The sequence below is a fragment of the Mauremys mutica genome, chromosome 2, assembly GCF_020497125.1.
Source record: "Mauremys mutica isolate MM-2020 ecotype Southern chromosome 2, ASM2049712v1, whole genome shotgun sequence".
NCBI lineage: Eukaryota > Metazoa > Chordata > Testudines > Geoemydidae > Mauremys > Mauremys mutica.
Window position 1 is genome coordinate 192505055 of NC_059073.1, and position 20203 is coordinate 192525257.

The 20203-nt window shown below is 43.2% G+C and overlaps 1 protein-coding gene across 1 annotated transcript in view; it reads left to right on the top strand.

Moving 5' to 3' along the window:
* Positions 1–20203, top strand: part of TNS3 (tensin 3) — a 355327-nt gene that overhangs the window by 168693 nt on the left and 166431 nt on the right. The window contains exons 7-8 of the mRNA XM_045003918.1: positions 17470–17522; positions 19537–19708. Coding sequence (XP_044859853.1) covers positions 17470–17522; positions 19537–19708 — 225 coding nt within the window. The remainder of the gene's footprint in view (positions 1–17469; positions 17523–19536; positions 19709–20203) is intronic.

Genomic DNA, 20203 nt, shown 5'->3' on the forward strand with positions numbered 1-20203 from the left:
ATTCTTAGTTGGACAGATTACCTAACATTAAGAAAAAACGCCTGGAATAGCCCTCTTGTCAAATTCATATACCTGAATGAACAATCTCCCCTAATATAACTAATATGAAACAAAATCACAAGATAAACTGTGTAAAAATAATTACAGATTACTTTCTATTGTTAGAACTAGCTGTTAACTTCAGAGGGTTTTTATGTTTGCACTAGTTGCTTATTAGATGAGCCAAGGTCAACCTCCTTTGTATGTATGGTAACTCATGCACAGCCAGATATTTTTGAGCATAATTAAAGTGGCAGGCCACACTATTTCAAACTGAATCTTTTGGTGTATTCACCTTCACATAGAATAGTATCTTGGATCAAGAAATTGCCCATTAGTTCACTGCATGAAAAAGTCCCCTGTTACCATCCATGGGACTATACCTACTAGCCAGTGATTGACATGGAAGATGAAAAGGGGTCTGACCACCAGACAGTTCTGGTTGTATCACTATTGCATAAACTCTAACCCTCAGTGCAGATTTTAGAAAGGGGAAAGATGGTGGGATCGATACCAGTGTGCTATCCCTAGACCCTGTGTTGGTATGAGTCTTTTACATGATCGTCTAACTAGTACATGTACGATAAACTGTGTTGGAAGGGTATAAATTCTCTTTCTATTTTCCTCACCTTCTTTCAGTGCCTCCTAACTCTTAGGAAGGGAAAAGGTCTGTTTCTCTTGTTTAGCATCCTGACTGCTGAGTGAATATCTTCAGTAGCAGCCTCTGCAGCTTCATGGGAAAGCTATGAACAGCAGCTAAGAAAATGTGGCCTGATTCATGACAGTGTCACTTCTGCTCACAAGGTTCTGAATGACACCTGTGAAGCTGACCAGAGTCTGGTTAATTTCCTTCAGCTGTTGTTTGGGAAAGTTATGAGCAGCTGATGAGAAACTTGTGACATTTGCCTGCAACCTCAGGAAGACAGCACTGCATTTTCTTACATATAAAAGGTATCTTCACAACCATATGGATTAGAACCTTGATTTTTTAACATGAAAGTTTGAATGCTGGAGAAATTGTTGAATCAGGCTTCTTGCGTACAGGAAAAGTTTTACCTGCTAGTTCAGTTTTTCAAGTCCTGCCTTGGTGTGCATACTCCTTTATCATAAAATAGGTGGGATGCAAATGTTTGACTTAAAAGCAATTTCAAGCCATGATAGCAAGTGTTTTCCTATTCGCAGTTTATGTGCCATCACTTCATTGGCAATAAAACTCTCAATCACGTGCTATCTATTTATTGATATTATGAAAGATCCCACAATATTCTACAAACATTAATGACTTAAGCCTCAGAGCATGTCTGTGAATTTAGGCACTCTTAAAAGATCAGGCCCAGGGTCACATAACAGATCTGTGATTGAACCAGGAGCAAAGCTCAAGAGATCTGACTTCCAGTCCTCTGTTCAAACCACCAAATATTGCTTCTTTCCATTGTATTGGACAATATGAATGTATTTTTTCAAAAGTAATAATCACTGTAGGACCCAAGGAATGTGCTTATACACCACTGATTCACATAGGGTGACCAGACAGCAAGTGTGAAAAATTGGGACAGGAGGTGGGGGGTAATAGGAGCCTCTATAAGAAAAAGACCCAAAAATCGGGACTGTCCGTATAAAATCGGGACATCTGGTCACCCTAGATTCACACCTTCTGTGTAGTGGTTGTGTTAACAGTCTCATCCTTAAACCACACCAGTTTTGAATTAATGCAGCAGAGTTTATACCCTGTCATGTCTCTTGTGATGAATTAGGTTGCCTGTGGTTAGTAAGTATTCAGGAAGCTGCCTATAACCTCTGGAGTAATAACAAGAACTCTACAACAACTGGAGCCTCAGATAGCACTGTTTAATTCACCCTGGTAATGTGTTTGGTTTCAAATAGCTGACTAGCTTGATAACTCCTAACATGCTACTTAACATGATCACATCTAAATCCAGTAGCAGCATTTTGTGCTCAGATTTGCTCTGCGACTCTGCTCTCTACACTTGTGCAGAACTTCCATGAACATCAGTGCAGATCTGAGAGCAGAATTGTTTACTAGCAAAAGTTTAGTCTTTTGGCCAGAGGGTGTAAGAGGGCTGGATTCTGCTTGTGCAGTGCAAAGTGTATTTAAACCAGCCAGAGAGCTCCCGTCATGAATTTTTCCTGTGCAGGGGAATTTCTTGCCAGAGTAAGGCTGGCAGAGGCAGCTATGCCACCTCCTGTGCCAGCTCCACCACCACTGTGCAAGGCTCTCAACTGGCATGATGTCACTGAGGGACTTTCCACAAGTGGCATAAATGAAAGTTGCCTCTTTAAAGCAGCAGCTTTCACTTACGCTGAGGCTTGGTGGCTAAGAATTGGGGAGCCTGTCAGCACTTTCCTTGGCTGCCATGGAGAGCCAAGTGCAGAGTGTTTTTAAAATGATATTGTCCGCGTTTGTAGAAGAGTTTGCCTGAATTTACCCCCTATTGGTGCAGGAATGGCTCTTTCCTGCACCATAGAGTCCCACTGTGCCTGTGAGGAAGGATTCCATGGAAGCCAATGGGAATGTGCTGAATCAGCACTTGCCACCCCAGCCATGGTCACTTTTGGAGTATTCCTGACACTTCTCAAGCCTCAAATGAGGGAGAGATTCTGGGAACCCTGATAACGGAAGCCAGCATAGACCCAATGTTTGATCTGCTTTGGGATAGCAAATTGTCCATGTGACTGTTGGTTTTCTTCTCAAGAGCTTTGGAGATTGCAGCTTGTGCTTGTCTAGTTCCCCCAGCAATCATCTGGCAATACTGTGGTGCCGGAGAATCTTGTTGCAGTTTTGTTTTATGTCTGGATTGAATCTCCTGGTATCTTAGTTATTCTCTTTGTAGTCTGTCTTCCTGTGATGTGGGTTGAGACAAGTGGCCGAGTGTATCTTCACATTGTTTGGTGAATATTTGCACTTCTCTTTTGTTGGACTGAGTTGTAGTGGGGATTTAGACTGTATACTTATATGGGTTCTCTGGTTTTGCATGGATGTTGTGTAGTAAGGGGAGATGCACATTCCTTCCTGGCAAATAATCAAAGACTCTCTTTAGGACCTTTGTCATTGTCAGTCTCTGCTCAAGAGAAGCCTAAGGACTGGTCCTGCAAGTTACGATGGAAGTACATTAGGAATGTTGACTGAGCACATTGCTTGCATACGCTATACTTGTCTGTGAACAGTTCCTTTTGTATGCATGAGCTCAAAAATTAACAAAGAATTAAAACAAAAAATGCTGGGAGCACAGGGAAATGACATCCCCTTTACCTGGGACGAGGATGCTACACAGACACAGAAGGAAAGAGGGACAGGTTAACAATGTCTCTCAAAACTGAACTTCACCAATGTAGTCTGGACTAACTCCTAAGGGAGCGAATCCTATCCAGGTCTCCTTGGCCAAAATACGTGTGAGAGTGTGTGTAAGAATGAAGCAGGGAGGTTGAGAAGGCCTCATGTTTGAAAACTAGATGACAGAATCATGTTGAATTCTTCCAGGGCTCCCCAAAACAATGCACTAAACATGAAAACCAGCTGCACATATTGTAAAAGACACTGACCTGCCTAACAAGTAATTGAAATTGGGATGTGCAAGGTGGCTGACATTACTATGAGGATTGTGGGTAACTTTCCACTTTCTGACTTCTAATTTTTATTTTGAATGTACAGCTATTATGAGCAAAATCTTTAAAGGGGCCTCAACCTGGCCTCTATAGTCGCACCTGTAACCTGGGAGTTGAACATATAAATACTGCTGTTTACATTCACAATTGCTTGTAGTTGGTTGCAGGCCTACAAATCAAAGCCTTTTAAAAATCTATGGCCCATAATGCAACATTAGATTAGAGTTTTTTAATTTAATTTCTTGTACAAAAAAATAGCAGATTTTTTGCTGTGTAGACCCATGAAAATATCCAGGTTTGGTATTGTGGAATTATGCAACTCAACAGCAATAACACAGGCAATAGTGTAACAATGTTTTTAGTTCTTGTGCACAAAAGACCATTGTAAAATTTTTTTTCAAATATGACCATAAAGTTCAGCTGCTTTGAGTTATTTTTGCATTCTGCAGAAATTCTTAACATGTTTTTAAAAATTGGACACATCACAATTATGGCTTTTTGTCTTACTCACTTGACAGCTATGGCTGAATAAGTTTTATTCAAACTTTAAAACCCTCAACTGAAACAGAAATTAAATTGGCAGTAATGAGTGTGCAGAAATAAGTATTGGGGAACTGGTAGTGAAAATGGACTTGCAACTTTTCCGATAGCATTCACGAGAAAATACAGTAGTTGATGACACTGTCAGGTTCTCCCTTTAAGTAAAGAGATTGGCAGCAGTAGTGACTAAACCTCTTAATTAGGGACCCAGGCTAGATTTTCAGAAGAGCTCATCTTTCATTTAGGCACCTTTCATTTAGGTAATTTTCAAAAGTCCTAGGCACACTGCAGTTCCCATTTAACAACAATAGGGGCTGCTGGGTGCTGAGCCCATCTGAAATTCAGACCTCTTCATTTTGGTGCCTAAAGGGGAGCTGAGCACTTTGAAAATTTGACTGCATATCACTTGCAGTGACTCCCCCGTTGTGACTTTTTAAACTTCCCCTTGCTATTTCTGCTGTTGATTAGTGTCTGAGCAGCTGCCAGACCCTGCTGTAGCAGGAGACACATGAGTGCAGCTATCTCTTGTTGAAGCAACTTACCCAGAGCCAGTGCAAGGATATTTCGCGCCCTAGGCAAAACTTCCACCTTGCGCCCCCCCCCCTCCGGCCCGGGGATCCAGGGCCGTCCCTAGCTATTTTGGTGCCCTTCACCCCCCCCCCCCCGCGGGGGCTGGCCTCAGGCCTCCACGGAGAGGCTGTGTGGGGCCCTGCCCCAGGCCTCCATGGGAGGGGGGGTGACCCAAGACCTCCGTGGGGGACAGGGGGGAGGGGGACAGGCCACTTCCTGTGGGAAGTGGAGTGACCCGGCCCCAGCCTGCTCCGCTCCCCTGGCTTCCAGCCACGCTGCCGGCGAGTGTGGGGAGGTGGTTCCCCCCTCATCCCCAAGCCTGGGAGCTAAGGGAGCAGAGCAGGCTGTGGCTGGGTCACTCCACTTCCCGCAGGAAGTAGCCAGCCTCCGTCCCCCACGGAGGCCTGGAGCCAGCCCCCCCCATTCTCCCTTGTGGAGGCCTGGGGCCCCAGCCAGCTCTGCTCCCCTGGCTCCCAGGCTTGGGGAGAGGAGGGAGGGGGGAACAGCCCCCCAACACTCGCCGGCAGCGCGGCTGGGGCCGGGTCACTCCACTTACCATGCGGTGAGTGCAGGGTCGGGCCTGGCTGCAGTCTTCAGGGGAGTGGGGGCGGGGCTGGGGTGGAGCAGGGGCAGGAAGAGGCGGAGTGCGGCGGAGCAGGGGTGGGGGCCATAGGGAAGAGGCAGGGAGCCCCCCCTGCGGCAACTCCCAGCCCTGCGGCGCCCCTCCCTGCGGCAGCTCCCCACCCCAGCTCACCTCCGCTCCGCCTTCTCCCCTGAGCACGCTGGTGCCGCTCCACTTCTCCCACCTCCCAGGCTTGTGGCGCCAATTAGCCATTTGGCGCAGCAAGCCTGGGAGGGGAGGAGAATTAGAGCGCACGCCCCCCCCCGTTCAGGGCCGCCCAGAGGGGGGGGCAAAGGGGGCAATTTGCCCCGGACCCCGGGCTCCGCAGGGGCCCCCAAGAGAAGAGCGGAGGCTCCCGCCTCCGCCCCTCTCCTGGAGCCTCAGCGCTTGATGTCTCCGGCGGAGCCCCTGAGCCCCGCCCTGCTCAGAGCCGCGTGGGGAGGGGGCGGGGCAGCTGCCGCCGCTCGGCGTGGAGCTCACAGCCCCGCCCCCTCACCACGCGGCTCTGAGCGGGACGGAGCTCAGGCCCCGCCGGAGACGCGCTTGGGTAAGAGACTGAGGCTGAGGCTGGGGCCGGGGCGGGGGCGGGGAAGCGGGACCCGCCGCCGCCGCCGCCGAAGCGCAGCCCGGTCTTCGGGGGCGGGGGGCCCCTTCTGTTCCGGGACCCGCCGCCGAAGTGCCCCGAAGGCCCGCGGCGGGGACCCCCCCCCGCCACCGAATTACCGCCGAAGACCGGGCTGCGCTTCGGCGGCGGGTCCCGCTTCGGCGGTAATTCGGCGGCGGGGGGTCCCCGCCGCGGGTCTTCGGGGCACTTTGGCGGCGGGTCCCGGAACGGAAGGGCCCCCCGCCGCCGAAGACCCCGGGCCCCCGGAATCCTCTGGGCGGCCCTGCCCCCGTTACTTGCTGCAGGCAGCCCTCCCCTCACCCCCCTGCGCCTCAGCTCACCTCCACTCCACCGCCTCCCCTGAGCGTGCTTTTTGGCACCCCCAACCACTTGGCGCCCTAGGCGGCCACCTAGTTTGCCTAGTGGTTGCACCGGCCCTAAACTTACCTCATATCAATGGCTATTATAGCAAGCACCTAAGACTGGCCAGCCATCCAGATTACTTGATTGTCTGAATGTTGTAACACTTGTTTTTATAAAAAAGGAGATGCCATTTCATTTCTGTAGGCTAGATGTGTTACGGTGAAACTTCTTGATTTTGTTTTATTTAATTTTTTTAAATCTTGTTGTGAATGAATATGTATTTTAGGTCTGTGTTTTTGATATCATGCTTTCAAGGTACTTTCACTAGTTGTTAGGACAATATCAAAAACTGTTCCATTCACCTGTGGTTCTTAGAGCTTGTTACCTCCCTGTCAGCTTACAAGAGAGGAGCACTTTATAATAATAATATTGAAATAATAATAGCTACCAAAAAAGCAAGGGGCAGGCATGGGACCTTTATTTGTCCTGTCACTATTGTACTTGCAAATCTATCAAGGTACTTAGATGGCCTACATCGCTGTAATACCTGAACACCTCTCTCATGAATAGATTTTATCTTTAGAATCACCCCTATGAGGTAGGGACATACTATCCTCATTTAACAGATGGGGAACTGAGGCATGGGGTAGGTTAAGGGTCTTAAACAAAGTCCCACAGACAGGCTGTGGTTGAGCTGAGAACTGACCCCAGGTCTCCCTAGCGCCCTAACCACTAGACCAATGGTTCTCAAACTGTGGCTGAGAACCCCCAGGTAGGTCATGACCCCGTTTTAATGGGGTCACCAAGGCTAGTGTTAGACTTGCTGGGGCTGAAGCCCTCAGGTTTTGACTTTGGCCCTCCAGCCTGGAGTGGTGAGACTTGGACTTGGGCTTTGGCCTCTCCACCCAGGGCGGCAGGGCTAAGGCAGGCTCAGGCTTCTGCTCCCACTCCTGGGATCATGTCGTAATTTTTGTTATCAGAAGGGGGCCGTGGTGCAATGAAGTTTGAGAACCTTACACTAGACCAGGGGTCGGCAACCGGTGGCTCGCGGCTCGCCAGGGTAAGCACCCTGGCGGGCCGGCCCGGTTTGTTTATCCACCGCGTCAGCAACTTCGGCCGATCGCGGCTCCCACTGGCCGCGGTTCGCGGTCCCAGACCAATGCGGGAGGCAGGAAGCCGTGGCCAGAACATCCCGCGGCTCGCGCCGCTTCCTGCCTCCCGCATTGGTCTGGGACCGCGAACCGCGGCCAGTGGGAGCCGCGATCGGCCGAAGTTGCCGACGCGGTGGATAAACAAACCGGGCCGGCCCGCCAGGGTGCTTATCCTGGCGAGCCGGGAGCCGCAGGCTGCCGACCCCTGCACTAGACCATCCTTCCTGCCCAACTACTTCCCAGTAACCTTAGAAGAATACAAAGACAAGAGAATTTTGTATTAAATGTTTTATTTTGAAATTGCAAACTTGCCATTTGCCCAATTATGCCTGCCCTCTACAATATTAACAGACATGGTTTGACTACCATCCTCAAAAGTAGCCTCCCCTGGAAATGCATTTGCTGTTTAAAATAAATGTTTGCTTGTTCCTATAAATGGGAAACATTATTCAAAACTCTATGTACATTTTTCTATTTTTGTGAATCAAATTAAATAGATTACTATTCAATGTAACTATTTGTTAAGTTTGGCAATTTAGTGATTCTAAAGACCATAACATATCTGTTCTAGAGATGTGGTGATGAGAAATATATAAAAGAAAATTTCATTTTGCATGTAAGGAATTCAGCTTTGAAGAACCAAACTCAGTATGTTCCCTGGGGTCTCAGCCTGCTCTTATTCACTGGCAAAACAGTCTCATCTGAATCCTAGACTACTCACTAAAGGCCTGATCCTGCAAAACTCACTGATTTCGCTGTGAGTTTTCTGCACTGAGGCATTGCAGAATCAAGCTTTGAGAATATGCATTGTATTGTAAATAGTACAGAAAATTCATGGCTGTAAAATAATCATGAAATAAAAATCACCCGTGGCTCATCCTTCTTATTTAAACATGGACTTTGGATGTTTCTGCTTTCGGTTGTCATAGCTGTCGAGGCCCCTGATAGCAGCAAAAGCTTGCTGCTTACCTTTCTGTTGTTGTTTTTAAATTCCTGACAGAAAGTGCTTCAGCTCCAGTGCACTTTATGGATAGAAGACCTAACTGTCCTGGGAACACTTACTGTTACAGTGAATGAGAAAACAAGACTTTTTTTTTTTACAGTTTTGTACAGAACCAAAATAAAAATGTACAGCCAAAGCAATAACTTGCTACTTACAGAAGAAATAGCTATAAATTCATGTTCTCCAGGAAGCCAGCTCCCAAAGAGTCATGCTAAGTGGTTTAAAAAAAAATTATTGCAGGAATAGATACAAAATTGACGGTGTTATCATGTATCTAGTAGGCAGGAAACTCTCCTTTTTTTCATTAGGGATAATTCTGAAACGAGGGAGACCAGAAGATTATTCAAAGTTTAGTCCTGACACAAGACATTTGAACATGTGTTGCTCTGTAGCTTCTGAAAGCCACTGCTAACATAGAAAGTCACCATAATGGAACAGACTAGTAGTCATTGTAATTCATTGTCCTGTCTTACTCGGTAGCCTCCAGCGGTATGTACAAACTACAGTATGATGTCATAGAAAGAGATAGAGAATTTCTTCCTGACGACGGTGATCAGCGTCGGCTTGGAAATACAAGGATTGTGACAATCTTTAGAATATTTTTTCTAACTAGTTCTATGACAGACTCGGTTCATATTCATATAAATGTCTAGTCAATTGTGGAGTTGTTTTTTGTTTGTTTTTTTGCCTCATAAAATCATATGGCGGTGAATTCCATAGGTTAGTTATAAATTGTGTAAAATATCTTTAATTTTATATTTATTACCTTAAATGTGTTTTTTTAAAGTATCTAGTCAGAATTCTAGGTGTTTATACCACCATTAAAAATATACAGAATTAAAGTATTTTTATCCAAAAATAGAAAGACCTTCCTTAATATGACCTAATTTCTCAAACATTGCTTATCTAATTAACCTCTCATACAAGAATAGTTTCCCCTCATTAAATTATTCCATATCCCTCATAGCACATCCCTTCAGCCAAAGTCCAAGAAAATAGTTGAGCCCTTTGACATGCCCTGAAGGTTAAGAGATCCAAGGTAGGTACAATTTTAGGGAGAGAATGCTGGAGTTAAGGACCCTTAACCAACACTGTCTAAGCCAGGCACAGTTCATGAATGTTCTATGCAAGCTTACTCATACAGTGCTCTCCAGACAGCTCAGTACTCGTCATTTTTGAATGCTAAGTTGCTTTTCAGCAGACATTTCTACACTGTGTGAGAGTTTAGTGCCAGAGACTGCTGGGATGGGATGAGACCACCAAACTGTTTTTCATTTATGATCCAGTCTCCAGTGTTGCAAGCCTGGTGCATTAACACTTCTCACCCTAATTCATGTTTCTGACTTTGCGTGTTGCCCTAATGCTTAGTTTTACTTGGTCATCAGAAGCCATTAGACCAGCTCTTAATTGCACACTGGGCTTGATTTGTCAACTCTGTAGAGCCCTGCAACTGCGGATATATAATTTAAATCTGTGGAGATCTGCATCTGTGGACCATGTTTGCAGATCGCAGATGTGGATCCAAATTTTATTTCTAGAGCCCTGCAAATCTGCAGATATCTGCTTTGTAGCTGCGGACCATGTTTGTGGATTGCAGATCGGATACAGAGACAAATTTTGTATCTGTGCAGGGCTCTACTTTAAAGGTTGGTGAAATGATTCAGATGAATTCACCCAGGGCAAAATTGATCCCTAAGAAAACTTTGTGGACTCGCATGGAGCTTCAGGACAGTTGAATGTGGCCTCTGAGGTAAGTAAGCATGCTAGAGGTGTAATTTGGATGGTGGTTCAATTCACTGCTACTGTAACTGTCATTCAAAACATCTGCTGGAGGCTGAGCAGAGTGGAGGCTGCCGACAGGAAATAGGGCATGGTTTATTCAACTATAAGCCTTGATTGTTACTAGCCCAAGGCAGCTATAGAAAGAAAGTGCAGAAGACTAAGGGGCCCACTTACATTCTTGTATGGTCTACCTGTACCACAGACTGTAGTGTCAATGGGAAGCAGGCTCAACAAAGCCACCATTTCACAACACTCAGGTGTTGCCACAAAGTATTGACTCCATCTCTCTAACACACTAGCCATCATAGCTGTGCAAGCATACCATATGGCATACACTGCAGTGGGTATGCGCCCAGCACAGTTTACTTCTTCCAGAAAACTGCTGGGAGACACACTGTGACTCAGAGCTCCACAGTGCTTCCTGGGCTGTTCCTGGGACAGCACAACTATGTGCTGCCTGTTGCTCATGGCAGGTCATAACGTGACAATCTAACCCACCCTCCCTGGCAGTTTTACTTTTTTGGGTAGCCTTATTCTCTGCTATTTTTTCCTCATGTTTTGTAAACTACTAGGCTGTGCTCTCCTATGCTGCTGAATTAGACATATAGCCTGATTCTTTTCCTGAATAAAAAGAAGAATCTCCACAACAATGTAAGCCAGAAGTAACTTCAGTCAATATAAAACCATAGAGTAGAACTGTGTGCCTAATTTGAAAATGGAGAGAGGTATCTTTCATAAATTGTGTAGCTCCAGCAGCACCAACAGATTCACCTGGCTGGAACATAGCCATGATGGCATATAGAATAGACTTCCATCTTCAATGGTCCTTTGCATGTTTTCTTCCTTTGGCAGGAGTCAGTATGAGAAGATTTAGGCTTCTTAAATACTTCAAAATTGCATCTTCCAAGCTCACTGTTTTCTTCAACTTCCACTCTGTAAACCTTCTTTAAAAGTGTACCGTCTTCTGTATGTATGACATGACTCCACTGTTGCAGTCATCTGAACTGGTGCAAGATTCCTGCTTGCTAGGATTGTCTGAGTATCAACTTATATATGACAAAATCAAACCAAAGGATGTTAATAATATGCTGTAACTTTTGACATTGAAAACTGTTTCAGAAATCACAAGCAATGGATATATATCAAAGGCCAGTTTCTTCTCAGCTTCGGTATTTTCCATTTCAAATATGCAAGGAAATAACTTATTTAGGTGTTAAAATTTGTCCTAATCTTCCAAAAATTGCTTCTATGAATATGGACTATGTATTAAAAGACATTTCCAAGGATGTGGAGAGGTGGCATCTCCTCCCTCTGTCATTTCTAGGGAGAATAGAAATAGCCAAAATTAACATCTACCCAAGAATGACCTATATCATTAGCCTATTGCCTTTAAAGTTCTCTCCCTTGCTCTTTGCTAGAATAAATAGGCTTATCGTACGATTTTATGGGATAAAAAACAGTTTTGCTTGTCACACAAGATCCTTAAAAATAGGGTTGCCAGATTTGTATTTATATTATCCAGCATTCCAAATGTGTCCTAATTTAAGGTGGTTAAGAACATAAGAACGGCCGTACCGGGTCAGACCAAAGGTCCATCTAGCCCAGTATCCTGTCTACCGACAGTGGCCAATGCCGGGTGCCCCAGAGGGAGTGAACCTAACAGGCAATGATCAAGTGATCTCTCTCTTGCCATCCATCTCCATCCTCTGACAAACAGAGGCTAGGGACACCATTCCTTACCCATCCTGGCTAATAGCCATTTATGGACTTAACCACCATGAATTTATCCAGTTCTCTTTTATCATTCTCAAACTTTTGTAGTGGTGACCCCTTTCACTTAGCAAGCCTCTGAGTGTGACCCCCCCCTTATAAATTAAAAACACTTTTTTGTATATTTAACACCATTATAAATGCTGCAGGCAAAGCAGGGTTTGGGGTGGAGGCTGACAGCTCGCGACTCCTCATGTAATAACCTTGCGACCCTTTGAGGGGTCCCGACGCCCAGTTAGAGAACCCTTGATTTAGACCAATATCCTAGGCTCTGGGAACCTCCTGAATGATGATGCACAGTCAGATTTCATAATAAGGCTACAGAGCATTTTCCATTGTCTGTCACAGCAGTGTCAACGTATCCCATTGTTTGCATTCAACGTCCAATGAAAATAGACTTACTGGTGGTCAGTCAAGCACTGCACCTGTGGATTTGTCGGAGCCCTAACATTTACTGGGTGCTTTGTTGGTTTGACACTTTCCCACTGTGCAATGCTGAAGAAAATGGTTCTCCTCCAGTAGCTCTGTATACACACTGGCCTGGTTTGAGATAGAAACAAACTTTTCTAAACCATTTGGTTCCCTCTTTTCTGTTATATACCTTAAGAGGCTACCCACACCCTTAAGGAAAAATCTAATCTTTGTACCTACAAGATGAAACGCGTTAAGATGATTATAGCTACTGATCTTACTAATTCTCTTCTTCGGGGGCGGCTCTAGGAATTTTGCCGGCCCAAGCACGGCAGGCAGGCTGCCTTCCGCGGCCTGCCTGCGGGAGGTCCGCCGAAGCCACGGGACCAGCGGACCCTCCGCAGGCAAGCCGCCGCAAGCGGCCTGCCTGCCACCCTGGCGGCGCCGGCAGAGCGCCCTCTGCGGCTTGCCGCCCCAAGCACGCCCTTGGCGTGCTGGGGCCTGGAGCCGCCCCTGCTCTTCTTGTACCCCTATGTACCTGTGCATCAAGATCAAGGCAAACATCACACTTAAGATAGAAAAAGGATTAACAAAAATTAAAGATATAATATAAGATTATAGACTGGTCTCCCTCGATTACATGTGCAACAAATATCAGTTACCGCAGTCTCTCAGTTCCTTTTTTCAGAAGCTATGCTCAAGAATTCATGCAAGGGTAGGAAACAATTGGTCTGTTTCAACTCTCTAACCTCTAGAAGAACATATTAAGAAATATGGAAACAAAAGTCACTTTGTAGGAATTATTTATAGGTGGCTTAATACTTTGCATTACCCTCCCAATCTGAATCTCAGAGAAAAATGGGAAAGAGAAGTTAACCTTACTATCACAACAGAAGCCTGGGAGGATATCTGGCTTAATGTGAAAGATGCTTCAAGTTCTTTATCCTTGTGATTCTTCCAGAACAAGATAATAAACAGGTATTACTGGACTCCAGAATATTAAGGCAAGATTAGCAACACACAGTGAATGCTGGAAATGCAAACAGCCCTATGCCAACCTTTCACACATCCTCTATACGTGTCAAAAATGCATGTGTTCTGGAATACCATATTCAGTGCTCTCTCAAAAACGTTGTGTTGCTATTTTTCCTTCTCCAACCTTGTGTATGTTGGTGATGCTGAATGAGTTGGTATTACCAGTTAACATTAAGAAATGGATTGCAGTAACTAATTTAGTGCACAGAAGTTATTTTGAGAAAATCTACAATTCCTCCCTCATACACAGATTGGCTTAGTGAACTCTCTACTACTGTATTAATGGAATCAATGACCTAGTCTAATAGAAATGCTTGGAAAAAATATGAAGATGTCTGGTCAAATATGAAACTCTTGCATAAGTTTGCAGTTTAGTGTATATATTAGTCCCCAGTACTCATAGGTTATGTTCTCACTTATTTATCTGTTTAGTCACTTCAACAATTGATGCCCTACATGACCTTTATGGGTTCAGGTTTGTTTGTTCGTTTTTTGGTTTGGTTTTTTTCCAGGTTTAACAAATAATAAACACTGAATTTTGTTATTTATAGGGTATTTCCATCTTAAGCATGTATTTATATGGGTTTTGTTTCACTGTGTTTAGATTTTATATAAAAACAATAAAAAGAAAGATTTAAAAAAAAGAAAGAAATCTGTTTCATAAGTTCAAGTGCTTTGTTTAATTGGCTACTCAGTCCAGATTTGGTCAGAGGGTATAGTACAGCAGTGCTGGTTTTGCAGAACATCTGTTGTCAAGAAATCAGATTAGTAAAACATCCTTATCTACTTGGTGTCAGATTGTGTGGTCCATATTCCTACAAAATTTGACAAATCTGTGCATTTCATTAGTGTCTGAGCACAATAGCACATTTTCCAAGATGTATGCTTTGCCTGCCATACCATTTGATAAATATCTTGCCCTCGTGGTATTTTGAAATTCAGGATAGCTCTTGAGGTTCTGTATTACAGAGATTAATTTGTGAAATCCCAGGAAATAAGGTAACCACAAAAATGTCTCAGTTGTGGAACAATGTATGCAGTGTGTCATAATATATTTAGCATATCAGACCGTAGGAAAAATAGAAACGTGAGGGAAAGGCTCAGAAATGATTGTATCAGGGAATAATGCTGGAGGAAAAGATACGTTACAGGGCGTATAGGGATGTGGGGGTATTTCCCTGGCTCCTTGCCATCTTCAAACAAATCATTGACTATAAAGAGTCAACATGTAATGTACAGGGTGACCTTGACATTGTAAATGGATAAGAGCAATTTATCACATGCTGTCCACCATATTAAAATGATGGAAAGTTTCACATGGTGAACTGAAATCTCTTTTGGAGTCTCTGCCTGACAATTCAGGGGAATGTGGGGAGTTTTCACAATTTCTTATGTTTATGTATCCACCATGACAGCTTATACGGTATCACAATTCCTTATATTGTGCAATAAAACATGATACCCAGACCAAATTTAAGGACTTTAAAAGCTTTTGTTTTAAACAGAGAGTCAGTCAGATTAAAAAAAAATAAACTACATTATAGGTACTTGGAGAGAATTTTACAAACTGCACTGAAAATGTACATATTAAGCAATTCCAGCTGTTAAGTTATGGAAATTGGCACAAACCGCCAATACGGTGCATGCTGCAGAAAGGAATAAACTGCTTTTCAGCTTGATAGCATGCATGCAATTAAGTACAGATGTCCCTAATGGGATTTTTTGTTTGTTTGTTTGTTTTATTGTGAGAGCTATATTAATGTCCAGTTTATATGCTACAAATAAGTGGAATAAAGTTTCATTGTATCACTTCCTTCTTAGCAAAGGAAACCCCATACAGAGAAATGAAACCATAACTAACTGACCATTCATATTTAAGTGAGACTAGCTATTACATTTACCAAAATTGGCAGAAACACTCAGGAAGGTGCTCAGTGTACCTGCTGGCTGACCGTCAGTAAGCCATGCAACTGAAATAGAAACACATTCAGCTAATGTCTCCTCTACTTGAAAGACTGATTGCGGGCAGGGATTCTATTATTATGATTATTTATCATTTCCATATGGTAGCAGCCACTGTGTACTAGGCACTTTCAAAACACTCATTAATTGAGAATATCTGTGTTAAAAGGTCGATTCTGAAAGGGGTTGAGAGCGGCCTGCAGTGCGCTAAACTGTCTCAGCTCTCACCACTGAAGATAGTGGAAGGTGTGAATGTTCAGTACATCACAGGTTGCATTCAGCATCTCAGAGAATCAGGTCCCAAGTGTCAATGTGTATGAGAGATACACAGTACGCTACTATTCAGACTTGTTTAAAATTCTTCAAAGCAGCTCATCACTAGGAATTCTGGAAAAGACACATGCCAGTTATGTATATTTGGGTGTGTGTTGGAAGTTACCTGCTTTTGTTATGTGATGCATCTGAACTGAGGAATGGTGACTCAAAACTCTTTCTTTGTCTTTTTCTTCTATAAAAGATCCTACAGCCACAAACCCATCCTAGCATAAATCAATCTATTCACGAGTACTGGGCATACAAAAGTTATATTGGCTCAGGTGATCTGAATTCCCGTCTGTATCCTGACTCACAGGTTTATAGTGCACTCTTCTGTACTATACATGCAAATCAAAGGCAGGAGATTGGTGAGAAACCCCTGCTTTGTACATATTTATTAGTGATTCATATACTTTATCCCAAGCTGTCATGCATATAAGGGCAAGACAAAGTCTGAACTGTTCCATATATTCTTATTTCATAATTATTGTATGTTAACAAATAATTTTTAACTTAGAAGTATAATTTGACACTTTAGTACCTAGTCAGTATAACTATTTTATTATTACAAATGAAGGGGCCATCTCTCAAGGTGTGGATTTTCCTGCAAAGCAAATTTGATTAAGACCACTTTATTTTAAATTAATTTATACATATTACATGTATGTAACAATTATAAGGGAGTTATTCATAACATATTCCTCTTGCTCATATCATCCCTTCCATGAAACAATTGATAACAAGGAAATATCTTTGCAATCAATGGGCTCGTACCAAAACTGTGGCTCTAGCACCCCAGAAATAGAAATCCAAACTTCCAGTCTTTAAACTCCTCTAATCTTTCTGCAACAATTTAAGCCCTACCAGAGATTCTGAATGTGTAAGGCAAACAAGCCTTCATTTTCAGCAGGGGAGCAACTTGTGTGAAGTAATAAGGGTTTGTGTAAGGATTATGACATGCCCTGGTAATGTTTAGTACATAGTACATTTCCGTTATGTTTGAAATTATGGTCAAAACAGGCTTCAAATCATATTATGACATGACATATTTTGGCAATGGACTAGAAAGCGGGGTGGGGGGGCAGCATTGTTTGATCCCATTATTACTGTAGTTTATCATTCTGGTGATGGAGGAGTATTGTGTGAATTTGTGGTTGGGTTGTCCAGGCAGATCTCTAAAGATAGATGCATTAACACTATGCAACTCTTGTGATTTAAATTCACCTTCCTCTGTGACTGTCATTGAGCACCATGTTCTGTAATGAAAATAAAGGCATCCAAAACAGGAATAAATTCATTTTGCTTCTATAGAAGGAAGATGTATTGGGAGTCCTCTTGTAAATCATTGCTGGGAAAGTAGGAGGAGCATGGTGATGCTGTACCATTTTTGAGGGCCTCATAATAGTTTAAGTATCATTTTGGCTGAAGCCATACAAGATGCACTTAGCCCTTTGTGCTGGGATTTTCAAAGGATCTTAAGGCGACTAAGCACCTGAATTCCAATTTCGAATTTCAATGGATTTCCCATTTGCAAGTGAGATTTGTTTATTACAAAATAATTTTCTTATTTTTTTCATAGCGGGAAACTTCATTTTGTGAAATTAAAAAGTAGCCATGTTGATTTTGTCGTACCACGGAAATTACTGAGCTGATCACTCTGTTGGTTTGTTTGTTTCAGACTTCCGGCAGTTTTTCAAAAAGCTCATCTTTCTGTTGTGACAAAGTATCACAGTAAGTATTTCTTTAATGGTTTTGCTGTATTATCGCACAAAACTGTTGTGCTGTTTTTAATTGCTCCTATGCATTGCATCTTTGGCAGGTTAAAGTCATATTTAAAGACATTCCAGTTGTTGTCTATGAAAGGCATAGGCCATAACATTTTCTTGTTAAGATTGTAGAGTGATCTTTTACTGGACATATGCAAAGTACCAGATAAGCTGAGTATTTTCCTACAGGTAAAACTACCATAAGTCACCTTAAGCACCGTATTTTTCTCATTTATCTTTCATGCTGCTTCTTCAATACAACTTTAATTACACAGATCTAAAGGCAGATTGTTTTCTTTAAGGGTAAAATTCACCCTTTACAGAGGGCCCAAGTGGGAGTTAAGTTCTGCATAGACTTTGTCCTGGGCCTTTGCACAGGGATGTCTTTCACCAAAAGTAAAGTTGAGACTCATGGAAGTTGACAGACTGACACCACAGAAATTGTTTATCCAGACCAGGTTGCTCACAGGTCTGCAGTCCAAGATTATATCCCACTCTGCTAGTGTGCCTCAATCCAATCCAGTAAATGCACCCACCCTAAGGGGTAAGAGAGAGTTCACTTTCCATGGCCAGCAAATACTCAGCCTAGTATTTGCATCACAGTAGCATTTAAAATGTGCTAGGCACTTTACAGACTTAGGAAGAGCTGTCCCAGAAAGCTTATTGACTGAAATGCTGCCAAGAAAAATAAATAAATATATAATTGGAGACATACCAATCTCCTAGAACTGGAAGGGACTTTGAAAGGTCATCACGTCCAGCCTCCTGCCTTCACTAGCAGGACCAATTTTTGGCCCAGAGCTTTAAGTGGCCCCCTCAAGGATTGAACTCACAATCCTGGGTTTAGCAGGCCAATGCTCAAACCACTGAGCTATCCCTCTCCCCAAGAAGGGTGCCCTCTTGTGGTGGTAGGTTTGATAGTGTGGGCATCTGTTCGCTTGGGCTGAATACTGGTAGGGAGCTAGGAACTCCTGACTTCTAGTCCTCCTTCTTCCCCCTGACTTGCAGTGTGGCCTTGAGCAAGTCTATAGGTAAAAGAGGGTTAATGATATTCATCTCTGTTCTTCACGAGCATGTGAAGAGTATTAATGTGTTGAAGATGTAAATCTCTAAACAAGTCCTAAGTATCATTTAGCTGCAGCTGCTAACTAGCCATTATATGGCAACAACCCTTTTCATGATTAAACTGGGCCAAAGCAGTGAGGAGAAGGAAAGGCTATTTTAACCGTTTTACATACTCTTTACTATGATTCTTTCTGATCCATGTTCAAAGTAAATAAATGGCAAGAACAAAACAACGTGTGCTGTAACTCCAGTGCTTTTTCTGTAGCCTGTTTGGACATGGCATTCAAAAAAGGTGCCCCTAACTCTATTCATTAGAAACATGTGGATCGTTTCCTATGATGGTTTATGACAGTAAAGAAGTACTTGTAGGCCAAACTACTGGAGAGACGAAACCTAATTCTGACTTCATTTACTCTCTCGAAGTTAAAGCAGTTTCTAAACTCATATCTGTATAACTTAGGGCAGATTTAATCATGTTGTATACATGAGTGATTTTAGAGACCACTTAAAGACAGTGTTTGTGATGCCCCAAAGAAAGAGCGAGAGATTATTGCAGCCATGAGTCTCTGTATGTCTGTAACACCTGGATTTTCTCCTGCTGGGGATAGAACAAATTCAATTGTATTCATTCTTCTACCTTTCCATAACACTGCATATATATGCCTGGGATTTTATAGGTGACACAGTAATGAACTCTCTTTTGGCCAGCTGCCAGTTGCTTAAAGACCTGAATAAATTTTGTTTTATAAGCTGTTTATGAACCGCAATTTCTATGAAAATATCAGGAACTATAAATACTGACTGATTCCCTAGTATGAGTCCAGGATAAAATTTCTGCTAATTAACTTTCTATTTTCTTGTCACACTCACCCTTCTCCCCTGCTCCTCAAACTGCCACATTGGATTCTTCGCAGAAGTGCAGACTTTGATCACATTATGGAGGAGGGCTATGAACTTGACCTGACTTACATCACTGAGCGGATCATTGCTGTATCCTTCCCTGCCAGCTGTTCAGAGGAAACATATGTGCACAACCTGCAAGATGTAACCCGAATGCTCAAATCCAAACATGGAGATAATTACCTGGTAAGTGCAGATTAATCCTGTTTGGATATGCTATGTGTAATTCAGTTTTACCCCTATTTGCTGTACGATGGCTGATCTGATATCCTTAATAACAGAGCCCAATATAGGCTCACTTACACCAATGTAAATTGGATGTAACTCCACCAAAGCCTATCTAGTTCACATTTCCACAAGTGCAAGTGACAGCTGCCCAGCATTCTACATTCAGTCAGACAAGGAAACAGATGCAAGCCATCTTCTTGTTGATGGCAAGGCAGTATACTCATTGAGCATCATGTTCATTTGCAACAGAAAGAGTGTAGGGATAGTTCTCACTGAGTAAAACTCGTTCCTACAGGATCCAGATGCCTCACTATGGAATGCATTTTTCTAGCAGCTGCAACTTGGGTTCTGATGATCTCTGACCCTCCCCCCCTTTGACTGGCTCCACTATTGATTGTGAAACAGCACATAAAGGTTGCTGTTAGTGTGTTTTGTCTCTTTCATTGACTTGAT